This window comes from Mixophyes fleayi, chromosome 7, assembly GCF_038048845.1.
Source record: "Mixophyes fleayi isolate aMixFle1 chromosome 7, aMixFle1.hap1, whole genome shotgun sequence".
Classification (NCBI taxonomy): Eukaryota; Metazoa; Chordata; class Amphibia; order Anura; family Limnodynastidae; genus Mixophyes; species Mixophyes fleayi.
This window is the reverse complement of record NC_134408.1, coordinates 32,842,235-32,868,778: the sequence shown is the minus strand read 5'-3', so window position 1 is coordinate 32,868,778 and position 26,544 is coordinate 32,842,235. Positions and strand designations below refer to the sequence as shown.

Sequence of the window (26,544 nt, the reverse complement as noted above, 5' to 3'; positions counted from 1 at the left end):
AGCTACTGTAGCACAAATTGCTGAAAAAGTTAATGCTGGGTATGCAAAAAAGATGTCCGAATACACAGGGGGGCTGCATACCTGCAGATATGTCAGAGTGCTCATGGTGACCCATGTTCACCACCGAAAGTGCCTACAATGGGCACATGAGCACCAGACTGGAGTAATGGAAGAAGGTGGCCTGGTCTGATGAATCACCTTTTAATTTATGGCTGGTCGGGTGTGCCGTTTACCGGGGGTAGAGATGGCGCCATGATGCATTATGGGAAGAAGGTGATGCTCTGGGCAATGTTCTGCAGGAAAGCTTGGATCCTGGCATTTATGTGGATGTTACTTTAACATGTACTATCTACCTAAACATTGCTGCAGACCAAGTACACTCCTTCTTGGCAATGGTATTCCCTGATGGCAGTGGCCTCTTTCAGCAGGATAAAGCGCCCTGCCACACTGCAATAATTGTTCAGGAAGGTTTTGAGGAACATGAGAGTTCAGGTTGTTGTGGCCTCTAAATTTCCCAGATCTCCATCTGATTGAGAATCAGTGGTATGTGCTGAAAAAAACAAGTCAGAGCTATGGAGGTCCCACCTCGCAACTTACAAGACTTAAAGGATCTGCTGCTAATTTCTTGGTGCCAGATAACACAGGACACCTTCAAGGACACCTTCAGAGGTCTTGTGGAGTCCATGCTCCAACGGGTCATAGCTGTTTTCGTGGCACGAGGAGGGCCTATACAATGTTAGGCAGGTGGTTTTAATGTTGTAGTTGATCTGTGTATATGAACATAAACGGGCTGGGATATTTTGTTGCCTGCAGGTGTACACCATTAGTTTCTGTGCCACCCAGGAATGTGCATGCTGTTTTCCTCTTAACAGTGATGGGAACAGAAAGCATGTTAAATATATTATCCAAGTAATTTGTGAACAAGCCCTTAGTATTGAAGGAAAGCAGGTAAACTTAAATGCCACCTTTCTGCAATTCAGTTTTGTGTTTGTATCACAGTTCCTGAGTGCGGTTAGGTTCACCAGATGGTGGATGTAGTGTAGACTAATGGAACTGATGGAATTGTCAGACAGACAGAAGGAATGCTTAGTGTTTTATCTTGGTGATCAGTAAAATCTTAATGGGTAGACTCAAACTGGAGTTTGTGCTTTATTGTGTACTTACTCCAGGCAGCAGAACAAATACTGATGATTTGGAATTGTAAGACAAAAAATCCGAGTGGTGATTCCCTTCTATTTAAATTTCTATCACATCATTAGTTGTGACCTCAGCTACATATAGCTTGAAGGTAGACCTTGCAAACCGTAAGGGACATCCATTTCCTGGACTTGTTAGGAACCGTTACCTGAAAAATATGTCGGGCCACGTGAATATTAGTCGGTCCCTCAATAATGTCATTGTTTCCCAGCAAACCGGCTCAGGCCACAGCATGGATATCTCCACTGTGCCTGCTTTAAAGGAAATTATCGGCCTGGCTTTCTCTTAGGGGAGATTCAGTTAAATATGAATTGGCTCACACTTTATTTTTCCTCATGTAATGTGCTGAGAGTAACTGAATTACAATGTACTAATGGTTACATGTAGAAATAGGTCCTAATTCGCTCATTTTTCCTGGCACACCTAGGAGGTGCAAGGTAACTCGCATCTAATGGAATCATCCTTTTAGATTACAGGTGTTGAGCCAAAAGATGCCTTGAAGTCCCTTTTACTCCAGGTCACTGATGAGGCCACACTTGAACCCAAACTTCTCATTCTGCTGCCAGTCTACATGTACAATACTCTAGTACCAGTGCAGTGTTTTACACTTGTGCACTCTGTATTTATGTCTCAACATGGATTTCGTCACACATTCCACTGTGGAACCATTTTGAACAGGGTCATGTCCATTTGAAACTGTTTTATTGAGTACATAAAGATGTGTCTTGCAAGCGCAACAGGTATTCTGTAAAACTGAGTGATGAACAAGATCAGATATGCCCAGATGGAAAATTCTTCTACCTCCCAAAATGTTTTCATTGTGTTGGGTGTTGCTGTCTGACACAAACCCCAAAATCATCCCCTAGAAGTGTTTTTATTGTCTTGGTGGCCATAGGATTTCCTTATGGTTTTGAATTTTCCAATGTCTATTGTAACGAAATGCTTTTGTTTTTGTTTACCTTAAATGATCCGTTTGAAATATCTGCTAACATGCTATTTTATTTAACAGGTTCTGCCCTAGATCTTCATTTTAGCAATATAAATGTTACATCGTTAGATAAAGAATTAGACGACCCTGAGAACAGTGACCTGGGGTTATCAAGTAAGCATTTGTCCTGTACTTCTAGCACTGCATTGTATACATTGTTTTTTGCTATGTAAGCCTGCTTCCACATTAGCAGTCATTAATTATTCCCCTTTCCAGATGTTGCAAGGCCTAAGATTAGATGTTATTTATATCCATAGTGATCAACATGATATTTCTTCCAGATCCTTCTTAGGCCAGTAGAACCAATGAGAACATTGGCCATCAATAAGACAAGTTCAAGCACAATGGCTTCCATCAGGATCTACAAGACAACCTGGTCCTCTCATAGCATAGTTGTTTGTCCTAACACACAAGGGGATTAGCTCTGACTTAAAAGTGTTATGGTTCTGTTCAAAACCCATTCCTTGATTACAGCCATGGAGCCAGACACATGATATAAATGTTTAAACTGTTTATTGCAGTAAAGGTATAGTCCTGGGAAGGCAAATAAACAGTAAATAGTTCAAGTTGAATGAAACAATGGATTTCCAGATCTTGGCAAACAACAGTAAATGATAAAGAAATGCATCCAATAACTTAACTGAAACCAGGAACAGAGACACATGCAGGTAATCCAGGAACAGAGACACATGAGCAGGCTAGGAACTTCAATGACCAGCAAAGGGTTTCAGGAAAAGACAGGCATATATAGGTCACAAACAGGTGTGGATAATTAACTAGCAGTGCTAGTTAACCCCTGATAGAGGAACGGCCGGACAGCAGCTCCTCTGGAGAATCACAGATACTGCAGGGTAATGTGCACACAGGATAACAAGGCAAATCATAACACAGGGTAAAATGCACACAAAGAAACAAGGCAGATTATAACAAAAAGTAGCGTAATGTTTGTTTTGTAACATGTATAGAGTGCAGTTCACCGCATGGTAAAACCCTTTAAATACCTGTTATTAATGTGTGTAGTAAACTGCTGGTAGGTTATCTCCTACCTATTGTCTTGGCCCTGTCACCTTATGGCAAATCCTTATGCCCCTCAGAAATGTATTTCATGGGCCGGCTAGTTGGTGACTGTCAGAATATCCAGTTCTCTCCATGTCTATATATCTTATGGTGTGGTTTAAAACCTTTGTGTTTTACATCCAGGTTGCATTTTTCCTGTCCAAGATAAGTGTGGCATAAGCTACAAAACAGCAGTATTGTAGTTAAAAGAAATGTAATGCATAAGGAGTATATATCTGCTCATTATAATTTTATTCCGCTACACACCTCTGGCGTTTATCTGTTTTGGGTGGTGCCACACACACTACTAAACACACAGGAGTTGAGCTTCCAAGTTAAATGACTAATGAGAATAAATTTGACTTTGGGTTTAACCCTTGTCCTAAAATGTCTCCCCCTGCACCCTACTCCAGTGACTGTACAGCAGCTTACCTCGTGTTTGCCTTGTCAGTGAACAGTCTTCACTGCCCTTCCAGCTTCTGGTCCATAAGCTAGGAGCGAGGCATCAGTGCTGCAGGACTCCAAATGGCATACTTGCCTACTCTATGCGGGAGGCTCCCAAATTTTGGAAAATCCTCCTGGAAGAGCAGCTACTGTCCCGGGCTGAAGCGGGAATGAAGAACGTGAATCGCGTAGTTAAGCCCCAGCCTCCGTGTAGCCTGACTAATGCAGTTTTCAGTCCTTCCTCCTTGATGAGTAGAACTACGCTTTCATTGACTATACTGGCAAAGAAGGGCAAGAAGACAAGTAATGCACAGTTGTGTATAATTCCAGCGGTTTCTGAAGCCCAGTGTGTAGCATTTGGTTACTCACAGAGCCAAACATTACTATTGAAGTTCCTCCATTTTAATTGCTCCCCATGTTCACTGCACACAAATCTTATTATGTTCAGAATCTAAGCAGCCATTTAATCTGTTCCTGTTGTAAAGAGTGACCTATTTTTAATAACTTTATATTCATGTCTTATTATAATGGCATTTCTAATGGTTTTTTTTTTTTTTCCTCTTCAGGTCAGAGGTTACTGGGAAGTTCAGCCCCAGTAAATATTCCTGGTTCTCTTGCTCGTTCCTCCTCTCTCCATTCATCATCTTCTCTTTCAACCTCTCCTCTAAGTTCCCTCTCCCAGTCCTTGTCGCAGTCTTACCTTGCCTCCAGTATGGCTCCACGCCAGCAACAGGCACAGACACTGAAGTCAGAGCACAACGCCTTGGGCACTTCAACCTCTTCACACAACTCTTTAGGTACATTAAAAAAAAAATGCAGACTGTTTGGTTGCCACTTGGCTAAACATGGTAAAATGTACTCTTAATTTTACCAAACTTGTAGACAAATTTTGGTCTCTGACGACTGAAATTATTTTATACTTAACACATGGAATTTAACAAAAATCGTTGGAGAATAGGCCGCTTTGGCACTTTCCTGCTAAGATGTCCGAAGAGGATTATGAGAGATCAGCAAAATACGTTTTACGTTGAGATATAAATATGCTCTCGTAGAAAATAGCTTTTTTTTTTTTTCAGTCTACAACACGTTAAATGTAACTGTTGCTACTTTCACAAGTTTGCAAATCTAAAGAATTGTTCTCGTACAAATACTGCATAGACTTGCCTACATGATATGTCTTACATCATGTCTAGAAACATGACTAGGGTTAGTATGCATGCCTGGCACTAATCTGTTTATAAAGCCTTTAATCTTACAGTCCTAACAGCTTATTTATAACCGACAGGTTTGAATGGGGTGACGGGCAGTATCTGGGACTTTGTTAGTGGGAGTTTCTCTCCCAGTCCTTCTCCGGTGTTTAGCAGTGGAACCATCAGTTCCACCAGCACAAGCTCCAATGGGAATGAGCTATCCCGCATTAGGAGAGAACTCGATGATGCCAAGCGGAAAATAAAAAGATGGGAAGACTCCTGGCAACAAGTGAAACAGGCAAGACCTTTCATGTGGCTGTAATTCATTGCTCTACTGTTAGACCAGTATTTTAAAGGATACATTCTTTAAGGGGGTTAAATGAGCAAAACAGACCAAAAATGTATACTCTGTATATAAACGCGATTTATGTACCAGGTACATTAATGTTGTCAGGGAAGCCTTATCGCTGTCATGTAATTCTTGTCCCATATGTTTGGCTATACATTGACTGTACCTCTTCTATTTCATTTCCAAGGCCTGTGACGCATGGCAAACAGAAGCTCAAGAGGCCAAGGAGCGTGCCAAGGCAGCCAATGCAGACAGACAGCTAGCACTATTACAGAAGGAAGCGGTGGAAGGCAAACTAAAGAAGCTTCAAGAAGAATATGACAACCTACGTGTATCTTCACCGTTATCCCTATTGAGAAAATATGGTGACCTAGAGAAGCTTCCTTTACCAAAGCTACATTCTTTGAAAAGTCAGCTTTGTTCTGACTTGGAAACGATTGACAGGGTAAGAATCTATAGCAGAGATCATTTGCAATCTTCACTTAAAGTTCCTGAAGCTTCCATCTTTGCTTGGGGAACAAAATTGAGTGTTTTGTTTTTGAGGCTTAAGTTTGTATGCAGTTTAACTCCTGTGTTTATATGTTATTTGCTGCATTCAGTAGATTTTACAATTTTATAGTTTGGGAATCCTAACTCACTCCTTAAATACACTGCAAACTACAAATGTAGTTTGCAGAGTAAGGTTGTCTTATAGACCATCATGTTAAATCGCTACATAGCTCTGATCAACCGATTTCAGCAGAGAAATTCACTTTTGCTAGTGATGATACACTACAGAGATGTCAACTGATTCTCACTCTAGCTAACTCTGAAGTGAAAGATTACCAACACATTTTCTATGATAGTGGATAGAGGCTGGGATTTTTTGTTTTGTTTTATGTATTCTTTATTTAATACGCTGCACAATGATCAACATCTGCATGTAGAACAGATAGAACAATGAGGCAATGCAATACATTGCTTGGTTATGTGAAAACAATACAAGTCATTAGGGGGTGAAGACAATCAAGGGAGCATGAGAGAGGGGGGCGAATAAAGTGGAAGGAGATAATCCCAGTACCAGGGAACATGAAACTAGATTGTGCTCGAGGTGGGGTAAGGATAACTGCTTCTCATCCTAACCACATTATACGCAAAGTCATTATATCTTGGGGCAAGTGTTTTTGTTATGGTGGTGGCGAGGATATCTGCCTCGTATTGTCCGTTTCTTTAAATTCCAGCCAGCTAAACCAGGTAGCCGTAAACTCAGGTCTGGTCCAATGCAGAGAGGGAGAAGTCTTCAATAGACATATAAAAGTCAGTGAGGTGAAACCACTTGGACGTGATGGGAGGAGAGGGGGATTTCAAGCTAACCGGAATCATATACCTGGCTGCTTTGTTCAAATGCTTAAAAAGTTATTTTTATATGATGCAATGGGGATGTGTAAAAAAGGATAAAAGCCAAAAACCAGGGTCAGTTGGCACCTCTGCCCTTGTGATTATTTTGTATTATCTCTTTCCAAAATGGGGAGATCCTAGATCAGCACCACCATATGTGTAGCTGAGAACCCGCCACTGAGTTACATCTCTAACAAAGGGGCGTGAGTAGCCATGAAAGCTTTTGGCCACTGAATAGGGCCAACGAGATCCTTTAGTTCCCTATCCCAGGTCTCAGTGAAACAAGGTGTCTGTAAGGGTGCAAAGAGTTTCAAAGGATGCGAGTTGCCTTTTAAGCTGAGACAGAATAACTTTTTACAAAGGAAAGAATGGAGTTGTAGGTATCTCCAGTGTTTACTCGTGTGGAGGCCTCAGACTGGAGAGCAGGGAACTTGCAGATAATACCATCTTTTGACCAGTTTACCTAGCCTTTGGATACCTTTTGTTGGTCATGTGTTAAACTGTCTAGGCTGTAGGCCAGGTGGAAATCCGGGTTGCCTAAGAAAGAAGTTATAGAGGAGATGATTGAGGAAATATTTTTGCTTGCCAATCCCTCTCCTGCAGTCTATTGTACGGCCAATAGTAGGGTGAGTAAGTTTGGGCAGGCTCGGGAGGTAGGGTTATAAATTCAGAGGAGTATTCCATTGAAGGACCTCTTTGAAAATACACTGCAATTTTAATGAGCATAGGCGGCGTAGCACCAGAAGACCGGTAGTTGTAGGCACAAAGGAGGCCTACATCTATAGAGTGCGTCATGTTTGCCCCCCCCCCCCCTCCCCCCACAAACAAAATCCCTGATCACCATTTGCAAGTCCATGACAAAACGCAAAGCTACATTTATCGGATCAGTCTGGAGAATATACAGTATCTTGGGCAGAATGTTCATTTTACGAACGCTCACTCTCCCCAACAAAGATTGCAATTCTTCACATGTTATAACGAAGAGAGGGGAATAATTTATATCCTAGTTTTGAGGTGTCACTAGTCAATGTGATTCCCAGATACTGAACAAAGGCTGGTTACCATTTAAAAGGAAAGAGGAAGCTTTTAACAATCTCGCTGTGCTCTCCTAGAGAGTAGTAGTCAGTACAACTAATTTTGAGTAGTTTTGTTTTAAAGTTAGACAGGTCCCAAACTTTTTTAAACTTGATCATTAAATTAGGAAGAGAAATGATTGGATTTGTGACGACTGCTAGCAGATCATCTGCAAATAGAACCAATTTGATCTACTTTATTCCCCAGTTGTAGGTCTTCTATATCAGGGTTCTGCTGGTTCGCCCTAGCTAACGCCTCCATGCAAACATTGGATATTAACGGCGACAGGGGACTGGGTCTGAGAGTGTCCCATTTATCGTAATTTTTGCACTGGGGGATTTATATAATGAAAGGATTTTGTGCATACATGAAAGGCTCAAACCCAAATGCTCCAGCAGCCCTTGCATGAATTGGCAGTCAATTCTATCAAAGGTTTCTTTGCATCTGTGGAAAGGCGAAAAGCCAGGGTTTTGGTTTGTGATAGAAGAACATCTATCATTTTGGTTGTGTTGTCATGTGCTTCTCTATTAGGGACAAATCCCACTTGATCTGAATAAATTAAATTTGGGAGAAGCAATTTCATGAGGTTAGCGATAGGTTTAGCGAATAACGGTCTATATTCAGCAGGGAAATGGCACGGTAACTAGAGCACTGTGATGGGTCCTTGCTCTCTATAGGGATGATGGTCATGCGTGCCTTCAACGATTGACAAGAGAAGCAAGTTTTATTGGATACTTTGTTGAAGGCAGACAAGAGAATAGGAGACAGTCTATCTTTAAAGGTTTGGTAGTATAAAACAGAGAATCCATCCGGACCAGGACTCTTCCCCAACTTTGAAGAATTAATGGCTTCACCTAGTTCCGCACAAAAAAAGGGTTGCTCTAACATCTCCTCCATTTCTTATCGAGCCTAGTTCACTTTATTTCTGTCAGGTAGTCTTTTATGGCGTTATTTTTAGCTGCCTGTAGGGGGGAGATATATGGCTTGAGGTTATATGAACCCGAATAATAGCAGTGAAGCACTTTAGCTATGTCCTTGTCGTTAAAACAGTCTAGGAGAATAGTTTACGTAGTGTCAACTGAAAGGGAACTTTTTTTGTTTGGTCTCTGATGTTTTAATCTGAGAAAGAATGGAGTCCCTAAGAGCTTCCCTTTTGTTTTTGCAAGAAGAGACTCCAACTGTGTACACTTTCCTCTTATTACGCACTTCCCAAAGTGTGATCTTCGAAGTCTCGCTGGTCTTGTAACAATTGATCATTCAGTCTCCAGGTCCGCTGCCTGGGAGGGGGCTTGTCCAAAGACAAATTGAGGTGCAAGGGAGCGTGATTAGATTCCACTGTTTGGTAGTCGAAGGATGTGCAGTTGTCTGTGCTCAATAAAAAGTAGTCACTTCTTGAGTAGCAAGAGTGTGGTACAAAATAGTATGTACAGTCTCTACCATTAGGGTGCAAGTGATGCCAGGAGTCAATCAACTTGGTTCATGAGAATCTGCCTAGTTTTCCTGGCTTCTCGCAGCTGCAGCTTGTTTAGCCTTCCAATCGGGTCAACTTGCGGAATCATGGTCCGGTTAAATTCTCCACCCATTACGAGAACACCAATCTTTGTGTTCATCAATCCAGTCTAACATACGTGACAGGAAAACTGACCGGCTCTGGTTAGGGGTGTAGATAATCACGAAAGTGTAGACCTTGTTAAATGTTTTGGCCTTCACCAAATACCTCTACCCTCCCCAATTGTGAGCACTGTTTCGAAAAACAAATCGGAACGGTGCTGTTAGTATGCAGAGATCCCTAAGTGTGTGTGACCTAAAGCAAAACTTTAACTTACAGGGGAAAACAGCACAGATCATTCTTTTTACTTTTTTGTTTTTTTTGTTGTGGTATTTGAAGTATGTCATCAGTAACTGCTATGCATTATACAAATTTCTTGTTTTTATGGGCCTTTCCATAGGAGAAATAGGAAACTGAAGTTGGCCAGGGGGACCACCTGTAATATGGTAAAAATGGGCTTTCAAGGGGATTAGACCCTTGTAGCTGTAGCTTTTAGATGGGGAACACTTGCAAGGCTGCCAATAATCAAAAAGCATAACCTGAAACTGAGAGAGAAAACAGGTGGACTCTAGTCTGTGTCCTCAGGTCTTTGATTGATCCCCAGACTCTACAGCAGGATGGGTCCTCCTGCTTTTCCAGACAACTCGCCATTCTTCACCCCTGGTAGGCAGCGGTGGAGCTGAGGGCAGCGATGTAACGTTCCAATCCAGAACCTGAACACACTGAATTTTATGGGCTGCCCAGAACGATTCTAAATCTTCTGGATCTCTGAGAATACTTAATTTACCATTATGTAGGACTTGGACACTTAATGAAAAACCCACTTGAATTTGAGATTGTTTTCTCAGTTTGTCCGATAAGGGTTTAAGCAGCCTTCTTTGCTGTAGAGTATGTCAAGATAAGTATTGGAAAATTTGAATCTGGTTTCCATTGAAGTCAGTACCCTCTGTTATCGAGCAGATTTCAGAATTTCTTCCATGACTGTGAAATAATGATGTCCGTATATAATATCACGCTGCATGTCAAGATTGTAGATTGCGAGGGTGGAGGGACCTGTGAGCCCTGTTGAAGTAAGTGAAGTTGTGTGGGTGCTTTGTCCATTAGCTCATAAAAGATTTGTGTAAGGGCAGTCACTATTTTCGGAGTAGGAACATCTTCTTAAATTGTTCCAGGGCCCCTGTTGTTCAAATTGTCCAGTCAGGATTGAGTCTTTTAGATCTGTCGCATGTTGGTTGGTGACAGAGATCCTCAATCACCTCCCTATCCTCCTCTAGAGAGGAAACTCTGTCCATCCCCCCCCCCCCCCCCACTTGCGGCAGGTCAGCTTGTATAGGGTCGGTTTTTATTTTATTTTTTTTCTTTGTGATTTAATAGCTGTGTGTAGTATATCTTCCAGAGACTGGAAGTTGTGCTTTGTGGAGAGAGATTTCGAAAGCATAGAATTTCTCCATATTTTCCTCTTTCTGAAGGGAAGGAGGTCAGACCAACAGTTGGTGCCTCCTGCAAGTCGTTTTGTTCTTGCCGCGGGGGAAGCTTTTTTGGCAATAGAGGACACCGTGTTAACAAGAAATTGTGTCTTTTTCCTCACTTCCTTTTTGGTGGACACCCTGTCCTTCCCCATCTAGAGCTGTACAGGAATACAGGTGTCACTTGTAGACTAGCATAGTATGTCAACCTGTGCAAACAGTATTGGAGTAGTCCCCAGCCACTATCCCACAATATCGTTTTGTACTGTTTCAGAGAAACATATTAGAGTGGCATGAGGGTCATCATCTCCATGGGGTGAGTTGAGCCCAAAAGTCTCAGAATGATGTGGCAGAAATTAGCTAAGAGGTGATATTAGACCAAGTTCAAATTTGTAGCATCAGACTGATTAGTTATCTCGCTCTTGTGATTGAGAATGGGAATGACGGGCACACATGTCATGCATGAAAACTGTGTTTAATAAGGAGAGCCAGGGATAGATGAGATTCACAATATATGTGTGGAAATGGATATGACCTAACCTCCTGTAAATTCCAAATCAACAGTTTCTAATGGCAGGATGCATGGAAGACCTGTCACAGTTGCTTTGGTTGTTTGTCTCCTGTAATCGCAGGTCTGTGGTTGTGATCAGGTGGAGGAAGATAAAGTGTGCATAGTGTATAGGAGAGTCAACGGCCCAAGTTGCCGAGTCTGCCGTCAATAGTGAACGGTACCCGATATTCTGGCTGGACAAAAGTAGTAGTGGAGTTTGGTAACCTGTCCGGTGATTTGGGCGGTTGCTCTCCCTCAGTCCAAGCTTGCAGAGCCACAAGTGCAGGAGGGATATTTTGTGTGGAGCGTGCAGGATGAGTCACTTTGTGCTCCAGACTAGATGGGCCAGAGTGTGGTAGCTGCTGGGGGCTTTCTGCAGCAGCCCGAACCTGTCAAAGATGGTGGACCCGACAGGTTGCTCACCCTCTGTGAGGTGCGAGGCACTATCTCGCTCGTCGTAGCTATGCAAATGCCGGGGAGCTGGCTGGTCACCAAGTGAAGGAAAGGGCAAAGCTAGATAGCTGGCCATATCCCTGTGCGGCCTCGCTAACTGAATTAGACCTCAGGTTACCATGTACCATAGATTGTACCGGATCCACCAATATAGGAATCCCCATTTAGAGGGGGAGGGGGGAGTCCTGGGGCCCTACCAGCAACCCACACTCACAATGTAAGGACTATCACTCGATAGTGATGAAAAAATGTATGAACGGAAATAAACCGAGCTGAAGTCCACCTTGTCTTCCAAGTCACAATTCCAACTTTTTGTTTTGTTTTTTTGTTTTAAAAAACAAACAAACTTGTGTTACTTTCTTCCCTTTAAATAATAATTAATGGTTTTAGTTGCTTTTAGGTTTGAAATTGAATTAAAGAAAAAAAAAGTAAAGTGCACCAGTTGTTTATAAACATTCTAAATGGAGATGTTATTTTAACAAAACTTATTTCATATAAACCTTTTGAAGCTCATATTTTATATATCTTATATGTATGTATTTTTATTTTTTATTTTTTTTCCCCACAGTTGATATTCCAGCTACATTCCCAGAAATAATGGGTTTGTCCCGAAAATAAAAACAGAAGTATTGTCCTGCAGCCTTGCCAGCATTATGGACTATGTAAACTAGTCTGCATCTGGCAAACCAGAATGATCTTTCTGCAAGACCAAAAGAATCAAATGGTGATGAGCCTTTCAACACAACGGTTTACCAACTCATTGAGAAATCCATCTGTATCATGCAATCAAGCTAAATATTTCATTATGTTTTAGCATTTGATATATAAATTAGAAGCTTTAGGTAAAAAATTGTATCTTTCACCGGTGATAGACTGATCTCTACCCTCAAAGGCCACCTGGGATATTATATAAAATGCTTATTTTGATGTGTTGGGCATTTATCAAGTTGCTTCTTAACACGCATTTTGACTTTCTGTGACCTTAACCAGCTTCTTTTAGCTTAACACACTGCTAAGGATTGCTAGCTCACTGCGTTGTTCCACCTGAACAGGAATTAATGGGCCTAGGATCAATATGCAAGTTCTGGTCCACAAGTATTAATGTGAAAGAAATAATAAAAAAAACAAATGTTGTCATGCCTGTTATAAAATCCGGTTCTCAAGGAATCTTAAAAGGACATTAATTAAAAAAAAAATATATAAATATATATATATATGTCTCTTTACAGGCAGCTGAGCATACACTTCTGTAAAAGTATTGTATTCACAAAGACACTAGTTGAGATAATTACAATGCTAATTTTATGAGGACCAAACTGAGCCTCTTCAAAACAACCTACAGAACTTGGGCTGAAGTGGTCTACTTTCAAATGTGATCGTAGGTAAGCGTAATATGTCGTGGCTTGCACCTACACCAATCCTTAAGCGTGGCTCACTTTTGCATTAACGTGGGTAGAAGCCTATAGTTAGCTGTGTAAGCTGAAATTACTGCTTTCTTTTCAACATGTTCTGGAATGCTTGCAATTAACAAAATTGAATCATTGCATTTTAGTTTCCTTAAGAGCAGTAATCCAATTTAGTGAAAATAAATATTGTGAGTTCCCTAATTGGGGGAATATTCTACAGTGATTTAGGTTGTCCTTTAACTTGAGAACATGAGTTTCAAACCTTTTACCTTGTGAGCTTGGAATCAGTCTAGCACTATTTTTTATTAGGTTATTTCAAAGAAGTTTAATTCTTATAAAAGCACTTTGTTAACCAGGGAATCTGTTTAGAGGTTATTATAAATTGCTTTAAGCTGCTTTGTAGATTTTTTTTCTTTTTTGTTTTAAGATATATATTATGCGATAATATTGAGCTTGTTTGTGTTTACTGTGAACTGAAAAGAAATATTTCATGTCGGTTTATTACTGTTAAAATAATTAATGTGGTAAATTGTTAGGTTTCATATGCTGAATTTTAGTACTTTATTAAATGAACATTACCAAGTAGTGGACAATGTAGCTTAGGATTTTTACAGTTTTCAGGTAAGTGCAAACTAATAGTATTTATAATTATAGCCAGCAAATGTATGGATGATGGGAAGGCACATATTTACAGTACTTAAAACATTTAGAATATAATTCTATTGAAGGAACCATTTTTATTTTTTACTACTTTTTTTTTTTTTTTTTTTTTTTTAGCTTAAAAAAGAAAAAACAAAAAAGTTCACATTTACAGCAATGTATTATGATTTGTTTCTGTATTTTAATAGCTTTTTCATAATGAACTTGTTTATATGGATCCTAACCTCATGATATCATGCATTTTTATAAGCTTTTCAGATATGTGAAATGAGGTCACATGGCCACTTTAATCAAGTGCCTATACCTTACAGCAGCTAACGTTAAGTTCTTTTTAAACCTAGTTCTTTTGCAAACTTTTTTTTTTTTTCTTTCTCCCTACAAGTTTTTCTGGGCATGCTTGAATATTGTAAATTTAAAATCAATTTTAGGCTCTAGTGACCAGTCAAGAATGTTCAGATAGAATTGAAATTGAATCCGGCAATGGTGCTCTTCTACATTTCTGATTTTAATTTTTTATTTTCCATTTTTGCAATTTCTTATTTCTGCTGTTAAGCAAAAAAACAAATTTCTTAAGTTTTGTTATTAGGTACCGTTTTTTTACTTAAAGGGGAACCATCACAAAACTAACTTTTAAGGTCTGTGATCATTTTTTTTTTTTTTTTTTTTTTTTTAATTTTTTTTTTTTATGTATCCTCTTATTTATATTCTTTGGAATGCCAAACTGTCAAAAGATCAAGGCTGTTTTGTGTGTTTTTTTTTTTGTTTGTTGTTTTTAATTTTAATAAGGATAGTTAGACAGATGCACTTCAGGACTATATAAATAATGTATTTTAACACTGTATCTAGTTACATTTTATTGATGAAACAGTTTTATATGTAGAAAAGGAAAAGCTGTGTTGGTTTTTTTTAATTTTTTTTTTTATTGTTATTTCTGTTTTAAATACAGCGTTATACACAACCAGAAATGTAAATGACCAACTACTGTGTTGCATTATGTATGTATTTCAGCGATTTACAATACAGAGAAGTTCATTCATAGAATCGGCAAAGTTGTGGCAAGATTACAACTCCATTCACTACTACTAAGAAAAAATAAATTGTAGTCCCAAAACGGCTATCTGTTAAATTTGCAGCAAACGTAAATAAAATATGAGCCTTAGTTAGTTAACAAGCTATATATGGGAAGCTAGTTATTATGCTACATTTTCTCTGAATAAACAAATTCTTAACAGATGCTATCTTTGATAAAGAATCGCAATAGCTGCATTCACCCCACAATTTGCGAAGAATATCAGTGGACTTCTGCTGTTTTTTATTTTCGTGAAGATGGTGTGTTTTGTTTTGGGGAAGGGGGGGTTGTGTGTAGTCTTTTGCCAAAGACTTTTGAACATAGCATTTTGATAGGCAAAATATGTGCAAAGTGACTTGGTAACTTTCTTTTTATTATTTTAACGGTGACCAAATTAGAAAAGTATTGTCGTATGAACAACGTTATAATTTTTATAATTGTTGACTCTTGCTGTTGGTTTTAGACAATAGGTAACAAGGATTTCAAATGTGGAATGACATTCTCTAGCTGTCTAGTTTATGAATTAACCAATATATACGTAGCAATTGTTTTAATTAAATTGTTTGCTTTTTTTTTTCTATTTCAATTTAAATACTTAGATGGAGAAGTGGCCATACACATTGACTTTTTTTCTTTTCTTATTGTAATGTTTAGAAATATACTTTTTGTGGTATAGTCAATATATTTAGGAAATCTTTTAATTAGTTATTTTATACTTATTATGCACTTGGATCACCAACCTGAATTATGGTGCTTTTCTTTGGTCTTAACTTTTTTTTTTTGAGAATTTTATCTTTTTTTCTTGAATCCTCAAAGTGAATGCTTGTGTCGTGTCTCCGCGGTTTGTCTAAAAATACATTTTCAAGCACACAACATTGTGTAATATGCCAATTAGAATCCAGGTAAATAGATTGAGGTGGTATAAAAATATATTTATTCACAGATAATTCCGTAATTTATAAAAAAAACCCAAATAAAACACTTAGATAAAATAATCCTAAACGAGCTCTGTATAAATTGCAACAATATTACATCAATTGAGCAGAAAGAAAAAGATCTTAACTTAATATTAAATCTGAACACATTTCTTATGAGTCTCAAACAGTATATTCCATCTTTATTCAACCTTTTATGAGAATATTTAAAGGTCATTGATAAAACTAGAATCCGGAATGTCCAGTAAAGTTCTATAGACTGGAATATATAGAGAAGTGTCAACCATGAATAAATCCGGACATGAGAACAATAAAAGCCAATACCTTACGTGCAGATCTAGAGGGGAATAATACCAGAATTTAACACAGCTCCGTGTGTCCTGGAATGTTTGCTGCCACTAATAATATGATCGTGGAGTGGTAGTGAAATTCCTCCTCCTCTGCTAGTGGAAAAATTCCTTAGTAATGACTCTGGATTGTACGTCCTCAGGCAACGCTAAGATGAAATGAAGAGTGGGACTGCAGGTCTGGAGGGAAATGAGGGCAGAATTCAACACAGCTCTGTGTCCTGGAATCTATTCGTCTCTAGTAATAGGACCAATTGGTGGTAATATGATTCCTCCTCCCCTGCTAACGGAAAAGTTCCTTATTGGTAGCTTCAGATTATCTGTCCACAAACAACACCAAGATATCTCAAATAATCAGTTAATAAGTTACGGCTCTGCAAATAATTATTAGGTTCGATACAAATGTTAATTCATTAACTATGTAAGCTATATAATTGTAGTGTTCCTTGCTCTTGTAAAGAAATATCCACATCCAATATATCCATCCTGACGCGTTTCATTGCCTATAGGGCGATTTCATCTGTGAATAAATATATTTTTATACCACCGCAGTCTATTTACCTGGATTCTGATTGGTATATTACACACTGTTGCATATTTTTATTTTTATTTGTCTCATGGTAATGCATTGGGTATTTGTGGTTTCTCATATTCTCCTGAGAGGACACCTTATTCCAAAAGTAGTTATGTCAAATTGTCATATTAGAGATCAGGAAAGTGACCAATAACTGTTACCTTAAAAGGCAGTACAGGGGTTCAGGAATGGTTTTATTACCTCTTATATTAACAAGTAGGCTTCTACTTAATGAAAATGGACATATTTGTTAGAGATATGTTTTTAAACATATATTGACATCTGTGAAGTCACAACTATGGTCTCTATCAGAAAAGTTTATAATGGGATAAACTGTACACTGCTTACCCCCACCAATTTTAAGATGAATTTTGTTTCTAAATGTGAAAAACAGTCAATGTACAAAGGATACAAAAGCCCTGTATAAATTTGGATCTTAATATACTTGGAAGTAAGAGCAGAACTGAGTGACTCTTTCATGATAAAAGTAGAATTGGCATGCTACACCCTGTTCACGGAAGCATTGCTTATATTTGTCCTTTTATTGCAGACTTATTTGGAACAATTTGTTTATTAAGTTGTCTAGGGCTGGGTGCACTTTTCATGAATGGGAGGTGTTTTGTTGCATGTGACAAATCACATGATTTCCTCTGCAATTTGTAGGGCCACAACAATGCATGGTGGAAGCACAGACTAGAAACTTAAATTCCCAAAACCTTTTCAAGAGATGAACCTATATATTGATTTGAAGGTTTATTTCACATATCAGTAGTAACTACTCACTTTAACATGAGGATATCCAGTCCTCAATACTGTAGCCAGCCATTCCTAAATAACATTTATCTACCTATGCAGACTCTCCCTAGTGATTTGATTGCTTTATGAATGTATAAATCTATTTTACGGTACCATTCTCTCAGTTAGCCATGTGACATAGGTTTAAATACAGATTTAGAAATAGTAGTTTTTTGTTGGTCCTCTAGCCCATTCTTTGTCCATATTGGAACAAATTAATAACCAAATCAGTAGTTTTTTAAATAAACTCTTTAACACTATAGATTTTTTTTTTTTTTTAATGGTTTTCAGTGATAACTTTAAAAAATATAGAAGAAATGTAATAAAATTACACAACAGTTAAATGATTCATAACAGTTCATTTTCTTTAATATTTTGAATACGCTTAATGGGTATTCCTTGTCGCAGCCATGAAGGGGAATCCTCATTTACATGGGTTTCTGGTTTCTAATATCGGGTTACTCTAGTAAAATACTTTTTTATTGCAAATGGAAAATAAAACATTGAGCTAATAGTGTGTTGTGTGGTGCTCATTTACTAACACATGCAGAGAACAATGGCAACCAATTAGACAATGACATGGTGGCTATGTTTCTATTGCAGTGCAACCCCTGCATTTCACAATACAAACATTACCCAGATAGAGCACTTCTATAATACTGTACAGTATTAATGTTATAGTAAAGCAACACAGTCCCATCAGATAAAGGCACTATATATATATATATATATATATATATATATATATATATATATATATATATATATATATATATTTGCCATATCTAGCTGCTATTTATTGCTGTATGTTAACACTTGTGTCCTACACATCACAAAATGATATTACAGCACAATACTGTACTTTCTCGGGTCTTGGCCACACCAATCCTGCTATAGAGGTGAGAGCCAGCAGTTGGGACATAGTTATAAGGCTATATAACTGGCATATAGTAAAATGTGATACACTATAAAAGGGATGGGATGAGGCAATATGACCATGACAAATGTTTTCCTATCTTCTGCGATGACATTGATTTGGTGTGCAGTTTAACTGGGGTCCATGTATTTTCTCACTATTTTCTCTAGCTTGTCAAATGCCTTTTGTTTAAAGGGGACACTTTAAGTTTGTATGTCATTATTACAGCACTTATTAGGAACACCTCTGTAATAGAAGTAATAACCTATCCCTGTACTGCAGATATTAGCAATGATCTTCTAGGCTTTATGTATTGTTTTTCCCCAACTGAATGGAGATATTAAACAATTCTATGATCCCCTCTGAATTCTGGTCTGTCTGTGGCACTTGAGGACAGGATTGACATGCACTTATCCCTTACAGTATGTTATCAGAGTCACAATCTGCAGGTGGCTTCCATTCATGTTTGACAAGTTGTTTTTGTTTGTTTTTATTAAATTCTGTTATCTGTTTGGTAAATGCTTGTTTATCGAATGCTCTAGATGTCTATAAATGCAGGGCAATGCTCACAATCCTATGGATCAAATCTCATAAGGGCAAAGACGCTTGGTGAAGCTTTAGTACACTGTGGTATTCCAGTCCTTGGTATGTTTCTACATGGCAGCATTTCACCATGATCTGTTTTCAGTGTGGTGTTAGTGATAGGAAACTTGGCTTTCAACATTGCTATATTCCCTGTTACTAATTCTTTCTAGCTAATTAGTGCTGTTCTATTGATATTGGAACTTAATTAGCAGATGCCTGATTGCACAGAATTGGCAGTCTCTTACTAATGACCCTGAGCCACAATCCTTGAATTAGGGCTATCTAGGAATTGTATTTGTGTTCAGTTGAATGGTCTGTAATACTGTTATTGAGGAAAGGGATTCCTTTAGTGAAAGTAGGCATTTTAGTAGGAGGTGACTATGACTATATGCAATCCTTGTAAGGCAACTAGACCAACCTAGCTCAGTTACTACAATATGATTGATAGAGGGTATAAGGAATGTAAACAGGGGAACATAATAATGAGCCTCATTGTCACAAAGTAATTTATATTCTGTACTGCTGTTTACCATGATTGGACTGTTAAAAACATCCTACACGAGTTTGATCCATAGCTGTGTATATTATTGTATTAATGTACATTTGTGTACCTTTTGGGTGCTACTATTTGGTATTGTATTATACAATAGTTTAGTCTTGTCCCACTTGGGCAAAACATATTTTTTTTTGTTTATACATATTTTTTTTCTTTATTTTTTAAAAAAAGTATCAGACCAAAGAAATGTACCAAGATGAGAAACTATCTGAAAGAGTAGTTTGTTGGTGTTTTTCATTGTAGCAGAAGCCCTGGGTTAATATTGGTTACAATCTGTTAATTTACATAAAATGTTCCTTCTATGAGAGTGAGGTACCTAGGCAGGATATGGTGTAATGTTTGTTTAGTTTTTATAAATATATGGAGTCTCATCCACTTTTGGAAGGACCTATATAAGTTTGATTCCAAATTTTGAAAAAAAAATCTGTATAATGTGGTATTTTATGCAAGATTTTTTTTTTTATTTTTAACATGCAAGTGATGATATAATTAAGTTATGCAAATATTGCAAATTGAAGCTATAAAATTCAATAAATATGTATGAAATTCAGTGTTTTTATGAACAATAAAATGTCAGTGACCAGTGTGAACTTAATGAAATTTGACCAAATAATTAAAGGACCTGTCATTTAGCAACACTATAGCACAATTAAATTGAACATTATTTGTGGTACAGAGGCTTCCTGCTGTACGATCCATACATTGTTTCTGTAAAACATATATAGAACATTCTGCAGCTCTTTTCTAATTGTGTTTTTGTATTCAGTTAGAAGCACTTTTCTTTGCGATCTAAGCCACTGTCAGGAAGGGCTGGCCTGCATGACAGTAGCGGCTCTCTCCCAAACTTATCAGAGGCTTTGTGTCATTGGTCACCTGGTAACAACTGGGTGGGAGCAGTGAATGACCTATGTATTGATGCACTGTTGTGCTAGAGTATTGCTGAATGTGCCGGTCCTCGAAGTGCTTGTAGCATATGCATTTTATATGGATGTTGCCATATAACACTGTCTAGGGATAAATAAAATGTAAAGTGTTTTTTTTTTTTTTTTTTTTATTTTATTTTTCCTCAGGGTTTTGCAGAATATTGGAGGGTTTACGATGAAATTCAAGCTGCATATAGAGCTTTTCTTTTAAATGTAGTTTTTTGTAAATTAATTTCTGAAAACATATCCTTTTGGTTATCTGTTGACATTAAAATAACATTTTAACTAGTGTTTAAATATTAGTAATATTGTTACAGTATATTTGTGTAACTGTGGTCAGCATAAGGCCCTAAATATTATAGGTTTTACATGTTTTAATTTATGGAAGCTAATCTGATTTGCTTGTATCAAAAAGAATGGTCTTGTGAATGGGGTGTTCTTTTTGTTTTTCTGATAAAGAAGGTATTATTTATAATGGCATAATCATTTACTTATAGTGAATCGTTTTAAATTGTTAACACTTGTTTTTAAGAAGAAAAAAAAAACTTTTACACTATAGCATTTATGCAATGGTTTACAAAATTCATGGAATTATTTTTATTATCAATATGGGAATTAAAATTTTTGATCTTTGATTGTTTTGTATTGTGTTTCGTTTCTTTTGTTTTGTTTTTTTGTAAGAATTTACTAATCCACATAACTTCCTAACCAGCAGACATCATTAATATAAAATACAAACACAGTGGAGCATAAATGGCTTATCAACAGCCTCCAAAAGAGAGAAATGCTGATGACACAAGGCAGAAGTGCTGTACGGTCATCCTATGTGCTTGTCCTGACCTCTACAATGGTATAACTTGGGGAATTTGCCTTTTTCATTTCCATAGCGTGAGGTCAACTGGAGGTTTCTATCATTAATAAATTATTCCTATTTTAGTTAAAAATTAAAAAGACAAAATATAGTCTGGCGTAAAAAGCAAAAATAAATTGAATTAAGAGGTACATGTACAACAATAACAGTGCCCCCAACCAGAAAGGGTATTAGATTTCCTTTATCAATGTATAACAAGCTGGTATAAGCAAAGTATAATAAAATGCTTGATCAATAGTACAGCCATAGTTACGGTTTGATATATATTGTGAACGGTGATAGTAACAACAAAATAATGGATTAGCATGTTGCTAGGAATGGAAAACATTTGATGTGATCAGATGTCGAAGTACAATCAGAGGTTCTAAGGTTCCCAGGAACATGTTGGGACTGGTGGCCTAAAGTGTCATGTCAGAATCCTAGGAAAGGAGTGTGGTTCATTACCTGCTTTTTTTTTAACTGTTAGTAACAGACGTATTAATGTTTAGTTAAGTATAGGCACAGATTACTCCAGTTTTTGTAAGTAAGCCATCCACATAATGTAGACACTCGGTCATATTACATCAAAGTATATATGTTTGGCATGAAATCTTCCTTTAGACTGATTAGAGAGGAGATGGATGTTATAAGTCATGATAGTCTCGGAATGAACAATGTCCTAGAACGGTGCTGACCAACATCAGTCATTCCCTTTCAGTACTCTTGACATAAACCTAGCGTCTTTAATCATACTGTTCAAATAATTGTATGTTATCTTCATTCTATTACTCATATATATATATATTATATATACAAGTTAACCCGTGCATGATACTCATGCATTCTAGTCAAATCAAGCTACTTAAGGTGTTAAAAAGGTTCTTGTCATGCATTTGGGCCATAGCCCAGGCCTCAACCACCAACCACTCCCCACTGTCACTCCCGGCAACCACCAACCACTCCCAACTGTCACTTCTCCTTCAAGAAATATATATATATATATATTTTTAAAATCTTTATAAACACTTTTAACAATTAACAAATTAAATTAACAAATTAAAAACATCTTAGTATACCAAATTTCAGCCCTTTCTGAATTTTTTTCCCCACACACACTAAGAATTTAGTAGGTCAGTGTATAACTCCGCCCAGCAGGTGGCGCTGCAGCTTGGTTTTATTTTTTCCACACACAGACAGAATAACACACGCCACTAGACATTAATATTATAGATCTATATATATATATATATATATATATATATATATATATATATATATATATTATGTGTGTGTGTGTGTATATGTATGTTGTATCTTCTTTATTCCAGCTCCTTTCTTTACTTTTTTTTTTTTTTTTTTTTTTTTTTTTGCAGCTTTCCCTTACCAGTCACCACTACGCCTTTTTTTTTTTTTTTTTTTTTTTATTTTTATTTCACCTTAATTCATATTCCGTTTATCTAAATTCCCTCAATCTCAAACATTCCACACTTTTTTGACTTCTCTCCTCTAATTCACTCTATTCTCTGCATATTTGCTCTTAGTACCAGAGTGCCCCACCGCCCCCTCATTCACAGTTATGCTCACGATTCCTAGGAGCCTGTGTATATACAATGCTGGTGGTGTTCCAGATACTTCAGGGCCGAGAGCAACTAGTGAAGCCTGAAGGTAGTGGTACAAAAAATATCAATACACACACAGCTTCTAGAAATTAACATACGTAGTTCACACACAAAATGATTACATAAAAGGAAATATAGATATAAAGTCACTTACGGTGTGGCCTGAATACGCTGTTGCATTGAGTATATCAGTGTTTGGAGTGGTGCAGGAGAGATACAGTTCCACTCTTCCACAAGAAAGTCATTCAACCGACATGTGGTTGGTAGAACAACATGTTTTAGATGTCACCCCAGAATATTCCATATGGCTCGATTGGGTACAGATTTGGATACTAAGGCCATAACATATTGATTAACATTAGTTTTATACTCCTCAAACCATTTTCCACACATGCTCTGTTGACGGGACAGTGTCATACTGGAAGACAACTCTCTCACCTGGAAAGAAAAGCTGCAATGTGTTTGGTATCCATATCTGTTATGTAGTGGTTAGCATTGACCTGGACTTCTAACGAAATGACTGCAGCACTAAGCCAATGTTTTATGTAATCTATTTATTGGGATCATTTTGTAATATAAGGAATATTTTATACTTCACTAAAAGGGCCACCAGTACATTGAATGGAGAGGCAGAGAGGTTAATTGATTCCCAGTAGTTCAGGCCCGGGCAAACCTGTGGCTCTCCAGATGTCAAACTACAAACCCTAGCATAACTTGAAATGTATCGGCTGGCAAAGCATGATGGGGGCTGTTACGAGCCATGGCGGTGTTCATAGCCGCAGTTCGCTCCCTTCTCTGCATAGGGCCCCGGCCGTCTCCTTGATGACCAGGACGGCACTTCCAGCCTGACCGTTGCTAGGGCAACAACTGGACGCTAAACACCTGCGTTGCGTCCCGGCAATACAGGGCAGCCGGGCTCGTGTGCACTGAATGAAAACAGCCTGCAAGCTAATTACTCTTTCAATAATTTATTAAGCAGTGCCTGGTGCTGGTTGCAGGGCAAGGCCCTGATTGGCTACATTCAGTATTTAAGGCAGGGAGGGTATAGCCTCCCTGCCGGTTATAGCAGTCCAGTGCTGTGCTGACCTGCTCTTGAATACCTATTTGCCTGATCTGCTGTTGTGACCCTTGCCTGTGACCCTGACTTTTTGGCTGGTATTCTGTACTTCGCTGTTTTGCTACGTACTCTGACCTCGGCCTGCCTCCGACCCCCCCCCCCCCCCCACTCCCCCGCTCCTGTTTGGATTAGCGCCTCCAGTTCCATCTGCGCTGTGGCCATCTTGCATGAGTTTTTACTACTCTGAGTCTAAGTCCGGGGGGGCATCTGAGTACCTGTGAGCACATAAAGCTCTACGGGAAAGGCAACTGCTAAAGGTGAATGTCACGGTTTGGTACACTGGATTCTTGGGTCTGCCCAACTTGGTGCTATTCCCAGCAGGGCGCGGAGTCTAACGTGCGGATGGTATTCACCAGTGACCACAAACCCCAGCATAACTTGAAATGTATCGGCTGGCTAAGTCCAAATCACCGCTATGTATGGAGGTTAACTACTTTATATGGGCCCAGTGATGCACCACTGAAAGAGGGCTATTGCTTCATTCAGTAGCAAGCGTGTTTAAAGGGAAATATGTTTTTTGAAATTCAAATTTGAAATGCGCTGATGCAGGTGTTTTGCATCTGTGTACGCCAGGGTTAAAATACGCCAATATGGAGAACCAGGAAGAGAGGACCTCGGAACGACTAATGCAAGCCTTCCCTGTTTCATGAAAGCGCAGTAGCATTGGCAAGCAGTTGAAGCCGAAGTACAACCCCAAACATACTCTTCCAGGTTCTTGTAGAACCTGTGGCGAGGAATAAATAAATAATGCCCAGAAGCATTGCGTCTTTAGAGCTTGTGGTAAGCCATTATCTACAGAATATGATGGATCTTTTTGGAACATGTAATTCCCAGCCACAAGGCAGTAACCCCATGCCTTCTGAGCAGCCTGGAGCTGTGCCCTGGATGACAATCATTTGTGATTTAAAGAGGATTTATATGCTATGCAGGGGATAAAGAGCGCAAGATCACAGACAAGTATGGAATTGCAGAGTACAGAGGTTCCCAGTCAGAACTGGGTTTTAGAGCAGTTTTCTCCAAATCTGGTCCTCTGGGGAAATTTTAAATAAAGAGCAGAGATTATTTAGTGTGGAGATTCTGCGCAGGCACATATATAAATCCTTGGGGATTAATGAAGCATCTGCCTCCACCTCCAGGATTGTAGTAAAAGAAATATTTGTTTTACTGGACACCAGGTAGTAAATGATTTAATTCATAAAGAATGGGATAATGTTGATAGGTCTCTGTCTAACCAAAAAGGATTAGTGTTGATAGGTCTCTGTCTAACCAAAAAGGATTAGGACACAGATATCCCTCCTGTGGTGAAGAGGCACAAAAATGTAGTTCAGTTCCAAAAGTGGGCACAGGAATAGTCCGTTTATTAGCCAAGGTCACCATTCCCTTATAAGACTGGTTCACCAAGAGATCCTATGAAGAGGAAGATGGAAAGTTGTTTTAAAAAGCTTCATCTTCTGGAATTATCTTGTAATCAGGGGGTATCTATGGTTCTTGTAGCTAGAGCACTCAGACTATGGGCTGAGAGTCTTCATACAGATGTCCAGGAAAATATCAGACAATATTTGCTGAAAACCATTGGAGCTCTGCAGAGAGGAATAGATTTCCTTTGTGATGCATCGTTGGATGCCATTACCGTTTCATACTGAACTATGGCTTCAATGGCAGTAACTAGAAGAGATCTCTGGCTGCGTCCATGGACAGCAGATGCTCAGAGTCATAAGTTTTCGGGGAGTAAATCTATCTGCAGGATTGAAAGGTGAAGTATTTTCCTTCCCACCTCCTCTTGCCAGGATTTCAAAGATGTCTGGTATATTGGCTGTCAGGCTTATAACTTCTTACAAGGTGTTACCACTACCTCCAAACAACTGATTCAGGCTCAGGAGATCAGGTTAAAAGACCTTGCAATGACTAACACTGTGGGAGGCAGGCTCACAGAGTATTCAGAAAGGTGGACACATTCCGGTAAGAATCAATGGGTTCTGGACATTGTCAGAAGGGTTACAAGATCGTTTCATCAAATGTCTTTGAAGCCCTTTAGCTCCAACAGAGTTGGAAGATTTACACATCCAAACAAGACCATCATGAGACTGATCAGAGAAATCATTATATAGGCACAGAAGAGAAATTGACGTAATGTGCAGGAAATCCTGAAAGCTCACTCAACAAGGGCAGTGGCAACTTCTTAGACTTGGACCTCAACAATGGATACCTTCACTGGACATGATCTACAGTCATGGCCAAAAGTTTTAAGAATGACACAAGTATTGGTTTTCAAAGTGTCAAAGGCTTTTGTTGACTGTTACATTAAGAGTCAATATCTGCAGTGAACTCCATTCTTTTTGAACACCTCTGCAATTCGCCCTGGCATGCTGTCAATCAACTTCTGGGCTACCTACCCATTCTTGCCTAATCAATGCTTGGTTTGACAGAATTTGTGGGTTTTTGTTTGTCCACCTGCCTCTTTAGGATTAACCACAAGTTCTCAATGGGATTAAGGTTTGG

The 26,544-nt window shown here is 38.5% G+C and overlaps 1 protein-coding gene and 1 pseudogene across 4 annotated transcripts in view; both read left to right on the top strand.

Annotated features, from left to right (window-relative positions):
* LOC142097611 (putative E3 ubiquitin-protein ligase UNKL) overlaps positions 1-5,400 on the top strand; it is a 49,930-nt gene extending 44,530 nt beyond the window's left edge. For all 4 annotated transcript variants that reach the window (XM_075179609.1, XM_075179607.1, XM_075179608.1 and 1 more), the window contains 3 exons: positions 2,207-2,299; positions 4,252-4,482; positions 4,971-5,400. In XM_075179609.1, coding sequence (XP_075035710.1) covers positions 2,207-2,299; positions 4,252-4,482; positions 4,971-5,197 — 551 coding nt within the window. In that variant the 3' untranslated portion in view covers positions 5,198-5,400. The remainder of the gene's footprint in view (positions 1-2,206; positions 2,300-4,251; positions 4,483-4,970) is intronic.
* LOC142097612 (putative E3 ubiquitin-protein ligase UNKL) lies at positions 5,400-12,421 on the top strand (annotated as a pseudogene).
* The last annotated feature ends 14,123 nt before the right edge of the window (positions 12,422-26,544 follow it).